At 42.2% G+C, this 14,983-nt stretch overlaps 1 protein-coding gene across 1 annotated transcript; it reads right to left on the bottom strand.

The window, feature by feature from the left end:
* Positions 1-10,207: 10,207 nt before the first annotated feature.
* Positions 10,208-14,657, bottom strand: LOC106575128 (ras-related protein Rab-20). The gene is made up of 2 exons (XM_014151346.3): positions 14,122-14,657; positions 10,208-13,267 (listed from the first exon to the last, which is right to left on the bottom strand). The coding sequence occupies exons 1-2, from the start codon at positions 14,378-14,380 to the stop codon at positions 12,699-12,701; spliced, it is 828 nt and encodes a 275-aa protein (XP_014006821.1). The 5' UTR covers positions 14,381-14,657; the 3' UTR covers positions 10,208-12,698.
* Between the last annotated feature and the right edge of the window lie 326 nt (positions 14,658-14,983).

The following is a 14,983-nucleotide window of genomic DNA, read 5'->3' as shown; positions in this document are numbered from 1 at the left end:
GCTGTGTCTGAAGTGGTACCATGTTCCCTATATAATACACTACTTCTGACGAGGGTTCTATATGGGCTCTGCTCAAAAGTAGTGCACTATATAGTGCAGGAGTGGGCAACTGGCGTCGGCCTGCGGTCCCCCTTTTGTATGTTTTTTTTTTTTTTTTGGGGGGGGGGGGAACTCAGTCGGTCTCAACTTACTGTTGAGAGTTAGAATAATAGAATACACAATGTGCAATTTCTAAATATGGTTGTGCATCAGCAGTCACTCAACTAGCCCATATCAGCCAAAACATTTTAGATGGGGGCCAGCTATCTAAACTTGTGGTAAGCCTGGTCGAAATACCAACAGGGGTGGGGCCCATTGATCATATTAAAAACTGCAAACAGGGAATACAACCATTTCAGACGCAGCCTTTTGACCTATATGGACCCTGGTCAAAAGTAGAGCACTACATGGGGAATAGGGTGCAATTTCAGATGCTGCTTGTTTGTTTTCATTCGATTCATAGGATTAGTTTACCGGGCCTCCCTGATAACCAAATGATCACCCCCAGTTTCAGGAAGTTGATTGTGGCTGTGTGGTGTGGTGTGTGTGTGTGTGTGTGTGTGTGTGTGTGTGTGTGTGTGTGTGTGTGTGTGTGTGTGTGTGTGTGTGTGTGTGTGTGTGTGTGTGTGTGTGTGTGTGTGTGTGTGTGTGTGTGCCTGTGTATGTGTGTGTACGTTAATTACACAGAGCGTATGTGATCGTAGGTGTAACATTTATTGGAACCCCTAAAGATTTTTTAAAATAAAATAAACAAAATAAACAACATTAAATCTGCATTAACATTCAACTTTTTTAGGTTAATCTCATTTTAAGGAAATGTTACGTGGCCTTCCATGGCTTCCAGTTTCACTGGGGTATAAAAATTAGGTAAAATAAAAAACATGAGCTGGCGCAGACCCAGAAAGATTATTTTGTGTGGAGGTGCTAACGACGAATAAACTATAAACGATAAAAATAAAGAGAGTCGCACACTCCACATATAAACTCCCAGTAATTTATTGGGTATTTACCAATGTTTCGGCATCACTATGCCTTCTTCAGGGTCACCATCACTGTGCCTTCTTCAGGGTCACTCAATAAATTACTGGGAGATTATATATGGAGTGTGCGACTCTTTATTTTGAAAGTATAAAAATGAGGTAACACACGTACAATCCCTTTGTCTTCCATCACCATTGGGAAAGGCAAAGAACTCGCAATGAAAAAGAGAAAAATGGTTTGTGACTTATAAATCAGGAAATAATAACAACTGAAAAATCTAATATACCACTTACCACTATTTAAACAACAATTAAGACATTTAAAACCACTGGAACAGTGGTAAACTTGCCTGGTAAAGGACGCAAGTGTATCTTGTCCCCACATACAGTGAGGATGGTTTGGAAGGCAAAGAGAATTACAGAACTTGGTCATATCTTGGGGTCACCAAGTCTCCAAATCCATAATTAGCCACCACCTCCATGTTAATAGGCTATTTGGAATGGTTGCCATAAAAAAAAACTTTATAGAGAGCAACCAAAAAATGTAAATGCCTGGAATTTGTTAAACGGCATTGGCACTTGGATTGGAACTGGGAGCTTTGGTCAGATGAAACCAAAATAGAGCTCTTTGCCCATGCACCCCAGTGGTTGGTTTTGCCTTGAAAAAGAAGGATGCATATGCAAAAAAGAACCTCATGCCTACGGTAAAGTATGGTGGTGTATCTTTGATGTTATGGAGCTGTTTCGCTTCCACTGGTCCTGGGTCCCTTGTTAATGTCTACAACAAGTTGAACAAGTACAAGGACATTTTAGACCTAAACCTGGTTTCTCTTCCAGGAGGCTGAAACTTAGCTGCAAGTGGATCTTCCAGCAAGACAATGAACCCAACTTAGCTGCAAGTGGATCTTCCAGCAAGACAATGACCCCAAGCACACATCAAAATCCACAAAGAAATGGTTAATTGACCACAAAATCAACATTTTGCAATGGCCATCTCAGTCCTCTGACTTGCCCCCATTGAACACCTGTGGTTTGAATAGAAGAGGGCAGTCCATAAGCATAAACCGAAGAATATCAAGGATCTGGAAAGATTCTGTAAGGAGGAAGATCCCTCCCTCTAAGATCCCTTCCAATGTGTTCTCCAATCTCATAAAACATATGTATAGAAAAAGGCTAAGTGCTGTTTTCCTCAAAAGGGGATGGTGAACATTGAGTAGTCCTGAGCCTTCTTCTTTCCTAGAATCCCAATATGGCCAGATGGCCACTACATCTAATGTACTAATGTACACTCAGTAATGTATTCTATACATATTCAGGTTATGAGTTGTTATTTATACCAATGCCCTACATTCAATAACCATTAAGCCCAGATGATATTTCAAAACAAGTATTTTGTTGATGCCAGGCAAGCCCATCTGATATTCAAATCAGGAGGCCCCCTTCCCTCACCGTGTTGCACCCATCTGGTGTGGAGCCGTAAGAGATGCAGTATTTGGGGAATAAAGGTCAGTTACTGCAGCCACAATGACATTGAAAAAGCATCCTACTTTAGCCAAGGACCAACCAGCATAGACAAGATGGTGGCACAAGTTAGAACTTCTGCTGAGAAACACTTAAGCTGTCCACCTAATGTTTCTTAAAGGATTATGAAGCTTTTAAAAGAACAGTGAAATCATAAGAGACTTGAGAGATTGAGAGATTCATGTTTCGGCACAGCATGACAACAGGGTCACCACAAACAGTTAATCACAGCACCATAATTACTGAATTATTAACAGTTAATCACTGTAAGACATGACTGACACATGGATACATCAGTGCCAATTAGTCTGCAGCCCCTCTTCAAGTGGTTGGGTAATTTACATATTTGCTTTCATGTCTGATTAGCGTTTGCTGATGTCAGGTGTACAGCTGGCCTGGCTGGGACGTGACTGGAAGGTGGATTAAAGCGCGTACGGCAGCCATATGCAGTGTCTGCAGCCTTTTCTGGGTCAATCTCATTAGCCTTTCCTTGATTCCTCGCTTCCTTTCTCCTCGCCTCTGAAGGGAAAAGAGAGGCACTGAAGGGAAAAGTGAGACATGGTGAAGGATAGGTGGAGGAAGGCTGGAGACACCAGCAGTCCACAAAGCATTGGTAATCTTGTTTCAAGGCCTTGTGTTCCGAGAGGCATTGTTGGGTGAGTAAGTGAGTGAGTGAGTATGGTGCATCTACAATATATCTACTATTGCTTTCTAAAAGGTTATGTGGGGCACACACTGCCTCACAGGTTAACATTGGAAAACCATGTCATCCCTAGGTAGCTACCCCAGCCATACATGCACTGTGTTTGGGTTGGGTAGGTCATGCTCAGGGTAGCAGATGGGAGTATAGGTCCTCAGTGATGGACTTCTAAACAGATTGATTTGAATGAGAATCACCCCATACTCATTATCAGCTTCAAATGAACACCCAGAACCAAAATGTTGCGTAATTGCATCAGATGCTCGATTAAGTTCTGGGGGAGATGTGTTAGAAAATGTACTAACGGGACTAGCACAGTATCCAACCCTCTGAACAGAAACTCAGAGACAGTTTAGGGTAAGTGTATAGGCCAAATGCCCCCTCCCCTTCCGAAATTCTAAAGATGCGAGCATCTGCGAAATCGTGATTTGTACAAATGATCAGTGACAAAAAAACAAAGTACCGAAACAAAGTTCCTTGTTAGTTGTTGCATCCCACAGTCAGAGGGTGAATGCGCAAGACAAAATATTTAGGTGCCTTTGAACAGGGTATGGTAATAGGTGCCAGTTGCACTGGTTTGAGTGTGTCAAGAACTGCAATGCTGCTGGGTTTTTCATGCTCAAAAGTTTCCCATGTGTATCAAGAATGGTCCACCACCCCCTTAACTGTCAATCATCCATGTCCCTGCTGCTGTGGGTCTCTGTTATGGGTTGTAATACTATCTAGAGGCCCTTATTCATCATTCACTCCTGTGGTCACATTAAGGAAAGACAAAGAGGCCGTTAATGGCTATGTCAGATGAAGGACAGCTCATTGATTGGTCAGTGATTGAGAGGCTAGCCAGCTGTTCTGGAGGTGACTGGTTGTGTTAGCAAGGGCAGCAGAGTATTTAGGAATAACTACTTTGTTTACATGCTATCAAGTTATAGCAGTTATTTTCAGGCAGTGTTTGTAACCTTGTCCCACTGATCTAAAAATATTCTGTTACTTTCCGCCAACAGCCCCCCATCCACATGCATGCACTTGCAGGGGCACGCACACACAAAAACACACAGGCACACACACACACACACACAATATCCAAAGCAATACTACAAATAGCCAACAATTCATTAATGCCCAAGGAAACAAATAAGCTGCTGCTGTTGCAAAAAAGTTAATAATCTTAATATCACATTCTCTATTGCTGTGTTATGAAATTATTTACAACTTCAAGCTATGGTAGATAAATACAGATGACGGCCTGATTGTAAAAGATGAGAAAGGCTGTTGGTGACATTTCCCTCTCAGCATTCAGTTGTTTCCCTTAAATCGTTAAAATACAGACGGGAGCTGGAATAGTGTCAAGCCAGCATCTAGAGTGTGAAGTAAGCACATTCTTTAATCCTGCTGTCCCATAACAGAATTCCCAAATTCCCTTGTGGGCCATGGCAGGTTGTTGTTGAGGGTAAGGTTAGGAGAGTTTAAAGTTTAACCACTTGTGCTTTAATCATACGATCTGAGGATACTGACCCCTTCATTCATCCATATGGTTCCCGAACATAGTGCCAGCGTGGGGTGGGCTTAAATCCACACTGGGGTCAGACCAAGAGACTTCACCCAGAGAGAGCGCCAGAGAGGGCATCAAGGGGAGTGGCCATTTGAGTCCATGAGGACCCTATGACATAATTTTGTTTTAAGGGGACCCTTGAACTAGCGTATTCCCAGATCTGTTTGTGTTGCCTTGCCAACTCCTATTGTCATTGTTACAACAAACATATCTGGGACCATGCTACTCTTGAGCCCTTTCGTTCACTGTATAATCCTACTGAGGAATTATAGGGCCAGTGCTAGACACTTGACCACAACTTCCTCTCGCTGTGAGCCATTTTACACTTCTGGGATTGGTCTATGGGGAATTAACTCAGCTACTTAGCACAAGGGTGATTTAGCTTTACTGGCATAAGCCCGCTCCAGAAGTAGGGGTGGGTCACCTGGTTAATATCCCCAGGGAGGAAGCCCACTGTTCAGATAGGGAGAGCTGGGGAGGTCCTCCAGAGCTCATCCTATGGATGGAAGGTACAGTATATGATAGGGCTGCACGATTTTGACAAAATATCTAATTGCGATTTTTGTGGGCAGACATTGCAATTGCGATTATGAATTGTGATTTTCAAACACTTAGGTGAAAACTTAATTCCATCAGACATGGTTAAAACAAGCGTCAGAGTAGAGAGCATCACTGAATTAATACATACTGTGCTAACTGAATACAAAACTAAGTGAAAACTTTTTTTTCCAACACTGTTACACATATGATAATAGATAAGATTATTGAACCTACATATACATATTAACAAACATACATTTTTAACAGGATCATTAAAATATAATGTGCAATAAGCGCAGCCCTTGTTCATTAATTAACAAACATTGAATTCATATTTCCTATTTTACCATTATGAGTTCTTAAATAACCTAAGTTATTTATTCAGGTAGCCATAGGCTGCAGATGGAATAGGAAGATTATGATTGTGTAATTACCCTGTATGTGTAGGCTCAATCATTATTCTAATTTAAATTATGAGTCTAAGTGCTTTAAAAACCTGTAGCACGTAGCCTAACGATTGCAAGGTGCAGCCTGTGTCCAAAACAATGGAGTCTTGTCCATTCAATGCGATGGCCTTTAAAACATTTTGCTCCGTTATCCTTATGTACACTTGCTGCTCCTCAATCAGGCCCCAGTCATTCTCTCAACCCAAGAGCGATGTTTTCTCCTGTGTGATCTCTGGAGAAGTAGCCTATGATGTTTGCAAGCACCGACCGTTCAGTTGAAACTCCTCATCAATGAAGTCTACTGTCAAACTAATGTACTGTAGGACTCAGTTGTTTTACTAGACCAAAGGTCTGTTGTAGTCTCGTAGTAAGCCACCATTGTAAATGACAGCCTACGAATAAGAATTTGTTCTTAACTGACTTATTTTTTTATGTAACCTTTATTTAACTAGGCAAGTCAGTTAAGAACAAATTCTTATTTACAATGAAGGCCTACCCCGGCCAAACCTGGGCCAATTGTGCGCCGCCCTATGGGACTCCCAATCACAGCCGGTTGTGATACTGCCCGGGATCAAACCAGGGACTATAGTGACACCTCTTGCACTGAGATGCAGTGCCTTAGACCGCTGCGCCAATCGGGAGCCCAGTTAAAGACTTGCCTAGTTAAATACAGATTAAATAAAGACAAAATAAATACAAAGAAAGTAATCTAATAATCAACATGTGTGAGTTTTGTTTCAACTTCTCCCTTAATTTTGTTATACAGTATTGGGATGGTGACTTGGGAGGTGGAATCTTGTATCTGTGCTGTCCAGCTTGTTTATCATCTTCTTGAAGCTGTCTTCACTGACTGTGTAAATAAGAACCATTTCTTTGGCTATGTGATGCCCGTGTTGAGGCCAATGCTCCCCACAGTTGTGTCAAGTTAGCTGGATGTCCATTGGTGGAGGACCACTGTTGAGGCTGAAAAACCCCAGCAGAGTTGCAGTTCATGACACAAACCGGTGCGCCTGGCACCTACTATACCCCGTTCAAAGGCACTTAAATCCTTTGTCTTGCCCATTCCCCCTCAATGCCACACATACAAAATCCATGTCTCCATTGTCTCAAGGCTTAAAAATCTTTCTTTAACATGTCTCCTCCCCTTCATCCACACTGACTGAAGTTGATTTAACAAGTGACATCAATAAGGAATCATAGCTTTCACCCAGATTCACCTGGTCAGTCTATTTCATGGAAAGAGCAGATTTTCTTAATGCTTTGTATACTCAGTGGAGGTGATAGCCTCTGTGATTTCTGTGTCTGCGGGATATTTTGAAAACTAATCGTCAATCAATGCCTGTTTAATGTAGGTGGCTGGCTGTGGCTGAGGGGGGATTGTCGTCGTAGGGGATTGTTCTTCTTCAGATTATTGAATACATTTGTTGTCGTCACAACTCTGAAGCACTTTTTACACAACACTTGCATATGGTTAATATCGGTTTGCCTATAGCCGAAATACTGTCATACCACTGAAGATACTTTGGCACCAAATCGATCTCGATTAGCAGTCGCAGCACTCATTTTCCCGAGGTTTAGCATCTAACTGCGCTTAGGACACTTGTGATTGGCCAGCATGTGCATGCCATGCTAAAACTGAGAGAGCCCGCTAGGTCAGCAATCAGGGTTTCCCAAACTCGCTCCTCGGGACCCCAAGGGGTGGACATTTTGTTTTTGCCCTAGCACTACACAGTTGATTCAAATAATCAACAAATCATCAAGCTTTGATCATTTTAATCAGCTGTGTAGTGGTAGTGCAAAAATGAAATGTGCACCCCTTGGGATCCCAAGGACCGAGTTTGGGAAATGCTAGCGCATCTCATTGGAAGAGGTGCCATAGTATAGTTTTTGTTGTATTAATGGAGTGTCAAAGGAGAATCGCAGCCTCTTGCAATATGGATATTGCACATGTCAATATTGCAATTTCAATCTGAATTCGATTAATCGTGCAGCCCTACTATATGGATTGGCGAACATGCATGCTTACTAGTGTAGCACAAATGCTAACATATTACATCTAGACGTATTCAACTGCTGTGCAAATGCAAAGACAGTGAGAAGTACAAACAGAAAAAAAAAATCCACTACAGTGCTATACCCCTTTCCAATCAATTTACACTGACAAATACAAGACAAACTTCTTTAGCATGTGTGGGTGAAGAGAAACTTATTGTAGAAAGCACACAGCCTTTATGAATACAATACATGGTAAGAAAACAGAAGTCTGGGAGTCATACAATAGGTCAATATTTAAGTCAAGATCAACCTGCTTTACTTACAGTGGATATAAACATAGGCCCAAATGTTTTCAGTGTTGACAACGTCCATGAGATCAGAGTATCTAAGTCAAAGAGCTTGACCAATGACAAGAGGATATATTTTACATTTTAGTCATTTAGCAGACGCTCTTATTCAGAGCGACTTACAGTAGTGAATACATTCATTTCATTTCATGCATTTTTTTTGTACTGGCCCCCCGTGGGAATCGAACCCACAACCCTGGCATTGCACACACCATGCTGGCGTTGCAAACACCATGCTCTACCAACTGAGCCACAGTTGGTAGAGCACACAGTACCAGGGAAAAGTTGACACACCTACTTAAGGGTTTTTCTTTATTTGTACTAAAATGAGAAAATAGTAAAAATAAAGAAAAACCCTGGAATGAGTAGGTGTGTCCAAACTTTAGACAGATACTGTATATATATATATACACAGTACCCATCATATACAGTACCCGTCAAAATTTGACACACCTACTCATTCAAGGGTTTTTCTTTATTTTTACTATTTTCTACATTGTAGAATAATAGTGAAGACATCAAAACTATGAAATAACACATGGAATCATGTAGTAACCAAAAAAGTGTATATTTCAAAATATATTTTAGATTCTTCAAAGTAGTAAACCTTTGTCTTGATGGCAACTTTGCACACATTTGTGATTCTCTCAACCAGCTTCATAGAGTAGTCGCCTGGAAAGCATTTCAATTAACAGGTGTGCCTTGTTAAAAGTTAATTTGAGGAATTTCTTTCCTTCTTAATGCGTTTGAGCCTAATGAGTTGTGTTGTGACGTGACAAGGTAGGGGTGGTATACAGAAGATTACCCTATTTGGTAAAATACCAGGTCCATATTATGGCAAGAACAGCTCAAATAATCAAAGAGAAATGACAGTCCATCATTACTTTAAGACTTGAAGGTCAGTCAATCCGGAAAATATCAAGAACTTTCAAAGTTTCTTCAAGTGCAGTCACAAAAAACATAAAGCGCTATGATGAAACTGGCTCTCATGAGGACCCCCACAGGAAAGAATGAACCAGAGTTACCTCTGCTGCAGAGGATAAGTTCATTAGAGTTAACTACACCTCAGATTGCAGCCCAAAATAAACGCTTCACAGAGTTCAAGTAACAGACACATCTCAACATGAACTGTTCAGAGGAGACTGCATGAATCAGGAATTCGTGGTCGAATTGCTGCAAAGAGACACCTACTAAAGGACACCAATAAGAAGAAGAGGCTTTACTTGGGCCAAGAAACTGACACAACGGACATTAGACCAGTGGAAATCTGTCATTTGGTCTGATGAGTCCAAATTTGAGATTTTTGGTTCCAACCGCCGTGTCTTTGTGAGACGCAGAGTAGGTGAACGGAGGATCTCTGCATGTGTGGTTCCCAATGTGAAGCATGGAGGAGGAGGTGTGATGGTGTGGGGGTGCTTTGCTGGTGACACTATTGGTGATTTATTTAGAATTCGAGGCACACTTATCCAGGATGGCTACCACAGCATTCTGCAGCGATACGCCATCCCATCTGGTTTGCACTTAGAGGGACTATAATTAGTTTTTCAACAGGACAATGACCCAAAACACACCTCCAGGCTGTGTAAGGGCTATTGACCAATAAGGAGAGTGATGTTGCTTTATCAGATGACCTGGGCCCCGTTTTACAAAGCCAGTTCAGCTTAACTCGGAGTCAGTCACTATGGCAACATACTCCATTAAGCTAACCTGCTCGCTGGCAGGTTTTCAACTAACCCCGAGTTTCTCCTCTTTATCAAAAGCCTGCAGACTGAAGGAGGTGTCAGACATGGCGTGTCCTTTTCTTGAAGAGCCAGTTGATATAGAAGCACAAATACTCCGCAGAAATCTCAGTCGGGAAGAGGGTGATCAGACTCCGCTTGCATGTTTTACCATTCCCTGATGATTATCTGTTTGAGCGTTTCCATTTTTATGCACAATTAATCATTCATCTGAACCAAATTCTCAGCCCTCATATCGTTCATATGACACATCATGGACATGCTTTCAGTTCGGAACAAATTCTTTGTGTTGCACTTCATTTTTTTTGCCAACGGGAGTTTTCTAAACTCAGCAAAAAAAGAAACGTCCTCTCACTGTCAACTATGTTTATTTTCAGCAAACTGGACATGTTTAAATATTTGTATGAACATAACAAGATTCAACAACTAAGACATACACTGAAGAAGTTCCACAGACATGTGACTAACAGAAATGGAATAATGTGTCCCCGAACAAAGGGGGGTCAAAATCAAAAGTAACAGTCAGTATCTGGTGTGGCCACCAGCTGCATTAAGTACTGCAATGCATCTCCTCATGGACTGCACCAGATTTTCCAGTTCTTGCTGTGAGATGTTACCCCACTCTTCCACCAAGGCACCTGCAAGTTCCCGGACATTTCTGGGGGGAATGGCCCTAGCCCTCACAGAGATCCGGGCTCTTCGCTGGTCATGGCAGAACACTGACATTCCTGTCAGGAAATCACACACAGAACGAGCAGTATGGCTGGTGGCATTGTCATGCTGGAGGGTCATGTCAGGATAAGTTTACAGGAAGGGTACAACATGAGGGAGGAGGAAGTCTTCCCTGTAATGCACAGCGTTGAGATTGCCTGCAATGACAAGAAGCTCAGTCCAATGATGCTGTGACACCGCCCCAGAACAGGACGGACCCTCCACCTCGATCCAGAGTACAGGCCTCGGTGTAACGCTCATTCCTTCGATGATAAACGCAGTGTTTTTCAGAGTCAGTAGAAAGGTCTCTAGTGTCCTACGTTTTCCTAACTGTGACCTTAATTGCCTACAATCTGTAAGCTGTTAGTGTCTTAACGAATGTTCCACAGGTGCATGCTCATAAATTGTTTATGGTTCATTGAACAAGCATGGGAAACAGTGTTAAAACCCTTTACAATGAAGATATGTGAAGGTATTTGGATTTTTACAAATTATCTTTGAAAGACGGGGTCCTGAAAAACAGACATTTCTTTATATATATATATAGAACATTTCTGGTCCCAGTCCATCCCAGATTGTCAGATAGGGACCTTAGTTTAACCAGCTCAAGACAAACACACACCATCATATCCACGGCGCAGTTCTAGACAGACACTCTGGCATGTAAACCTCTTACTAGAACACTTGTTCCAAAGGCTAAGGTGACAGGTGAGTAAAGTGGCCACAATAACAAGTCACTCAGCCCTAGTTGGGATTCTGAAAATATCGAAATGTTTATGTTCTAAATTCCCAGAGAAAATTGAGTAGTGGATGTGTGAAAATGTTGTTTAAAATGAAGCACAGTAGTTTGAAATCTCATCAGGGACTCACCAGTACATCAATTCTGTTCGATTTCTTAGTCAAGGTGGCAGCGTGTCTTTGGGGTAAAGAGGATATTTTGGTGCTTGGCCATATTCTTCGTCCTCCATATTCAATTGGAGCTCTCTAAAAACAGTCCCTACACTACACCCTTGTGGTAGCATTTTACACCATATTTTGAATAACAATATGGTGCCTTCAAAATGAAAAACCATGTTATTCACAGAAAGCTGAAATTCAATAACTATTATTGGAGGTAGAATGGCTTTAATTTAGGCAATGGTAAACAAAGAATGAAATTAAAAGGTGTCTGAAAATGGCAAATGCCACAAAAATCAAGTGAAACTGCATTTTCTAGCAAGGACAAACAGCTCAGACAAGTGACATTTTTGTGCAACTCAGTCCAAAAATTCCCCAAGATCAGAATTGACAAAAAAAACATTGAAAGTGTCATTTCCTTTTTAATGTGAAACCATAAAATATGAAATATGAACAGCAGTGCCAGACTACTGGACTTACTTACAGAATTGGCACATTTTGCCATGGTGCAGAGAAAAACATGAAGTTTTCTAATGCTATTCTACACATTTTGTCATGAGGCTAAGAGCAAATTTTGACAAATACAGTTTTAAAGCCAATTTCCTACAATTCTACACTTTTGCCATTGTGCAGATGTTGTGTTTTGTTGGTATTTTATAGCGCATCTCATTTTGTTCACATTTTGCCATGAGGTTAAGATAATTTTGCAGTTTTAAACCTAATTTCCTACAATTCTACACATTTTGGTATCATATGCAACAAAAACATGGGTTAGGGGCCCAGGGCACATGCCCAGTGCCTGTTCGGTAATCTGGCCCTGCTGAACAGTTGAGCTCACTTGATGAGTAATCCCTCTGTATTAGAGTAGAAACAACGTGGGTGTACGTCTGTGAAAACCTACCCCTAACTCCAGGGAAGATTCTCAATTGCATTCTCCTTGCATCCTCTCTCCAGCTCCTCCAATAGGTTTTAAGATGGTCAGAGGGAAGGGACCTCTGGCTTTCTCATCCAATGGGTTATGAGAAGAATACTAGGAGAGAAGAGGCGAGGCGTATACAATTGAGATTCTCCCCAAGACTTCTTCCTTGTCTTCAGCAGGCTCTGGTGTAAACGTTCCCCAAGGTACAGATCTAGGATCAACTTCCCCTCCCACAATCCTAACCTTACCCATTTGTGGGGAAAATGCAAAATAGACCCAAGATCAGCATCTTGGGGCTACTTCACCCTACTCCGTTCAGCAGCAGCCCCCCTTGGTTTGCTTGCTGGACACCGGCCCATAGTCCTCCAGGTCTATGGTGGGTGAGGCCTCGCTCTCCGACCTCATCCTCAGGATGGACGGCAGCACCATTTCGAACAGCGTCTCGAACAACTCGTCCACATTGGCACCCGTCTTGGCGCTCGTTTCAAAGCACATCCTCTCTGCAGGCGGGCTCAAACGCTCATCCAGCGCCTTGTACCGGAGGATACGCTGGTAGAGCGCCACGGCGTCCTCCTTTTGAACCTCTCGGTTGGCCACGGGGGAGACCGTAGTAGGGGAGGCTAGAGGGATGAGGTGGCAGGCATAGTGCTGTGTGTGGACGGGGCAACCCCCCTCATAGTCTTCTTCCGCATTGGAGGGGTCAGTAAGGTCAGCCTTGTTGCCCACCACGGAGTAGATGCAGTCGTGATTGGCTGTGTCGGTGAGAGACAGGAAGCGCTCCTCCAGCTCGGCCAGGCTCTGCCAGTTGGTCACGTCATAGGTAAGGATGACAGCAGACGCGCCGCGGCAGTACATGGAGCCGAGCCCGTGGAACTGCTCCCGACCTAGTAGTGAAACATTAAGCATGTTTAGATAGTTACATAGTGTAATGAATCAAGAAGGGAGAGTGAGCTTGTCCAAGGTGGTCTGCGAAACCTCAACCTTCTGGGTAAAAGACCTGCACGCTAACAACTGCTCCAAGAAACCCATCTCCCTTGCGGGAATCAATATGAGGTAAAAATCTGTTGTTCTGCCCCTGCGCAAGGCAGTTAACCCACTGTTCCCCGGGCACCAAAGACATGGATGTCGATTAAGGCAACCCGCCGCACCTCTCTAATTCAGAGGGGTTGGGTTAAATGCATTAGACACATTTCAGTTTTAGGCATTCAGTTGTACAACTGACTAGGTATCCCCCTTTCCCTTATATGCGTTTATGAATGCACGGTCGCTCCACAAACACGGGTAGACAGAAACTTTTACCATATATACCCATTTGTATTATGCTGTGGGTATTCCACACACGAAAGCTACTGGTTGCTTTATTGAATGGAAAAATCCAGTCACTCAAGAAAAGAGGTAATCTTCAGTTGAGCTCTGTATGCAAAGTAGGCCTAACTACCGTGGCAAGCACTACCTCAACCCATTCTTTCGTCACTATAAACAAATCCCCCCAAAATTAGACATAAAATACAAATTAAAAAAATAATAATCTTGAAACCCTACTGTGAATTTGGAAAATACATATTGATGCTTGCGTCTGTCAACAAATTACGCTTGATGGGTATAGCCTAATTAGTTGCAATTAGTCTTGTCTGTGCACTTAAAAATGCTAAATAAAAGTAGAAATTGACACCGCACTTTCCCCATGTGCTATACTAGTACTGGAAATAAAACATTTTATCATAAAAAAAATACCTACCTGCGGTGTCCCAAAGCGATATGTTGTAGGGTCCCCACTGCTTTAAGTAGAACGCACCGCCGACGGTACTAATGGTATCATTGAACTTTTTATCCATGTACCTGTGTAACAGAGAGGTCTTTCCAACGTTCATGTCCCCCAATATAACCAGTTTCACGTCGGGCCTCCTCGCCCTTTTCATTTCAGGCATGGTTCTTTTCATTCTCCGTCTAGACACCCGAACAGGCGACACTATCTCAAAAGTGCAATTCACTTTCATTAGAAACGTATTTGATAAAACTGTCAAAGCAATTAAGCTTCCCTACTGTTCCGGTCTGTCAGGTGGCCTTCGGTTTTGACATGCATAGAACATGTGTATGTCTAAAGCGAAAGAATGCATAGGATTTACCAAACCAACAGTGAGTCAACTTCTGCCCATTTAGCATCCACCGCAGAATAAAAGGCACATGACTCGTTTCTACATGAACGGATATATCAATGAAATTGTGACACAACTTGCTCAATGATCAGAGTTCACTCAGAAAATAACGACAGGGGAAGCTTGTGTAGTATCTGGCCAACGAGCATGCAGGAACATCAATCAAATAACTGAGATTTGATTGGAAAATGTAACCCAAAGAGAGTTTTCCCTTTATATTTGCATGGGTGTAGCTATTGTACTTGATGTGCTATATTTGTCTTGTGACCTTTATTTGATAACAATTAATAAACCTAGAAATTAAGATTTAATCACAAAGGTTGGGATCTTTTTACTTCTATATTTCCACCCCCTCTAATGTGTGTGTTGATGAAATCAGTAGCAATTAGCATAATGTAACAACAGAAAGACAAACACTGAACAAAAATAGCAGGCAAAATCCAC

This window comes from Salmo salar, chromosome 17, assembly GCF_965601325.2.
Source record: "Salmo salar chromosome 17, fSalSal1, whole genome shotgun sequence".
Taxonomy (NCBI): Eukaryota; Metazoa; Chordata; class Actinopteri; order Salmoniformes; family Salmonidae; genus Salmo; species Salmo salar.
This window is presented reverse-complemented; position numbering and strand designations above follow the sequence as displayed.

What these genes read in the sequence shown, in the direction of transcription:
- LOC106575128 (XM_014151346.3), bottom strand. Translation starts at nt 14,380, where the DNA reads ATGAAAGTGAATTGCACTTTTGAGATAGTGTCGCCTGTTCGGGTGTCT. An exon ending in ATCGCTTTGGGACACCGCAG is followed by an intron (nt 13,268 to 14,121) that starts GTAGGTATTTTT and finishes TTTCACTACTAG; the next exon opens with GTCGGGAGCAGTTCCACGGG.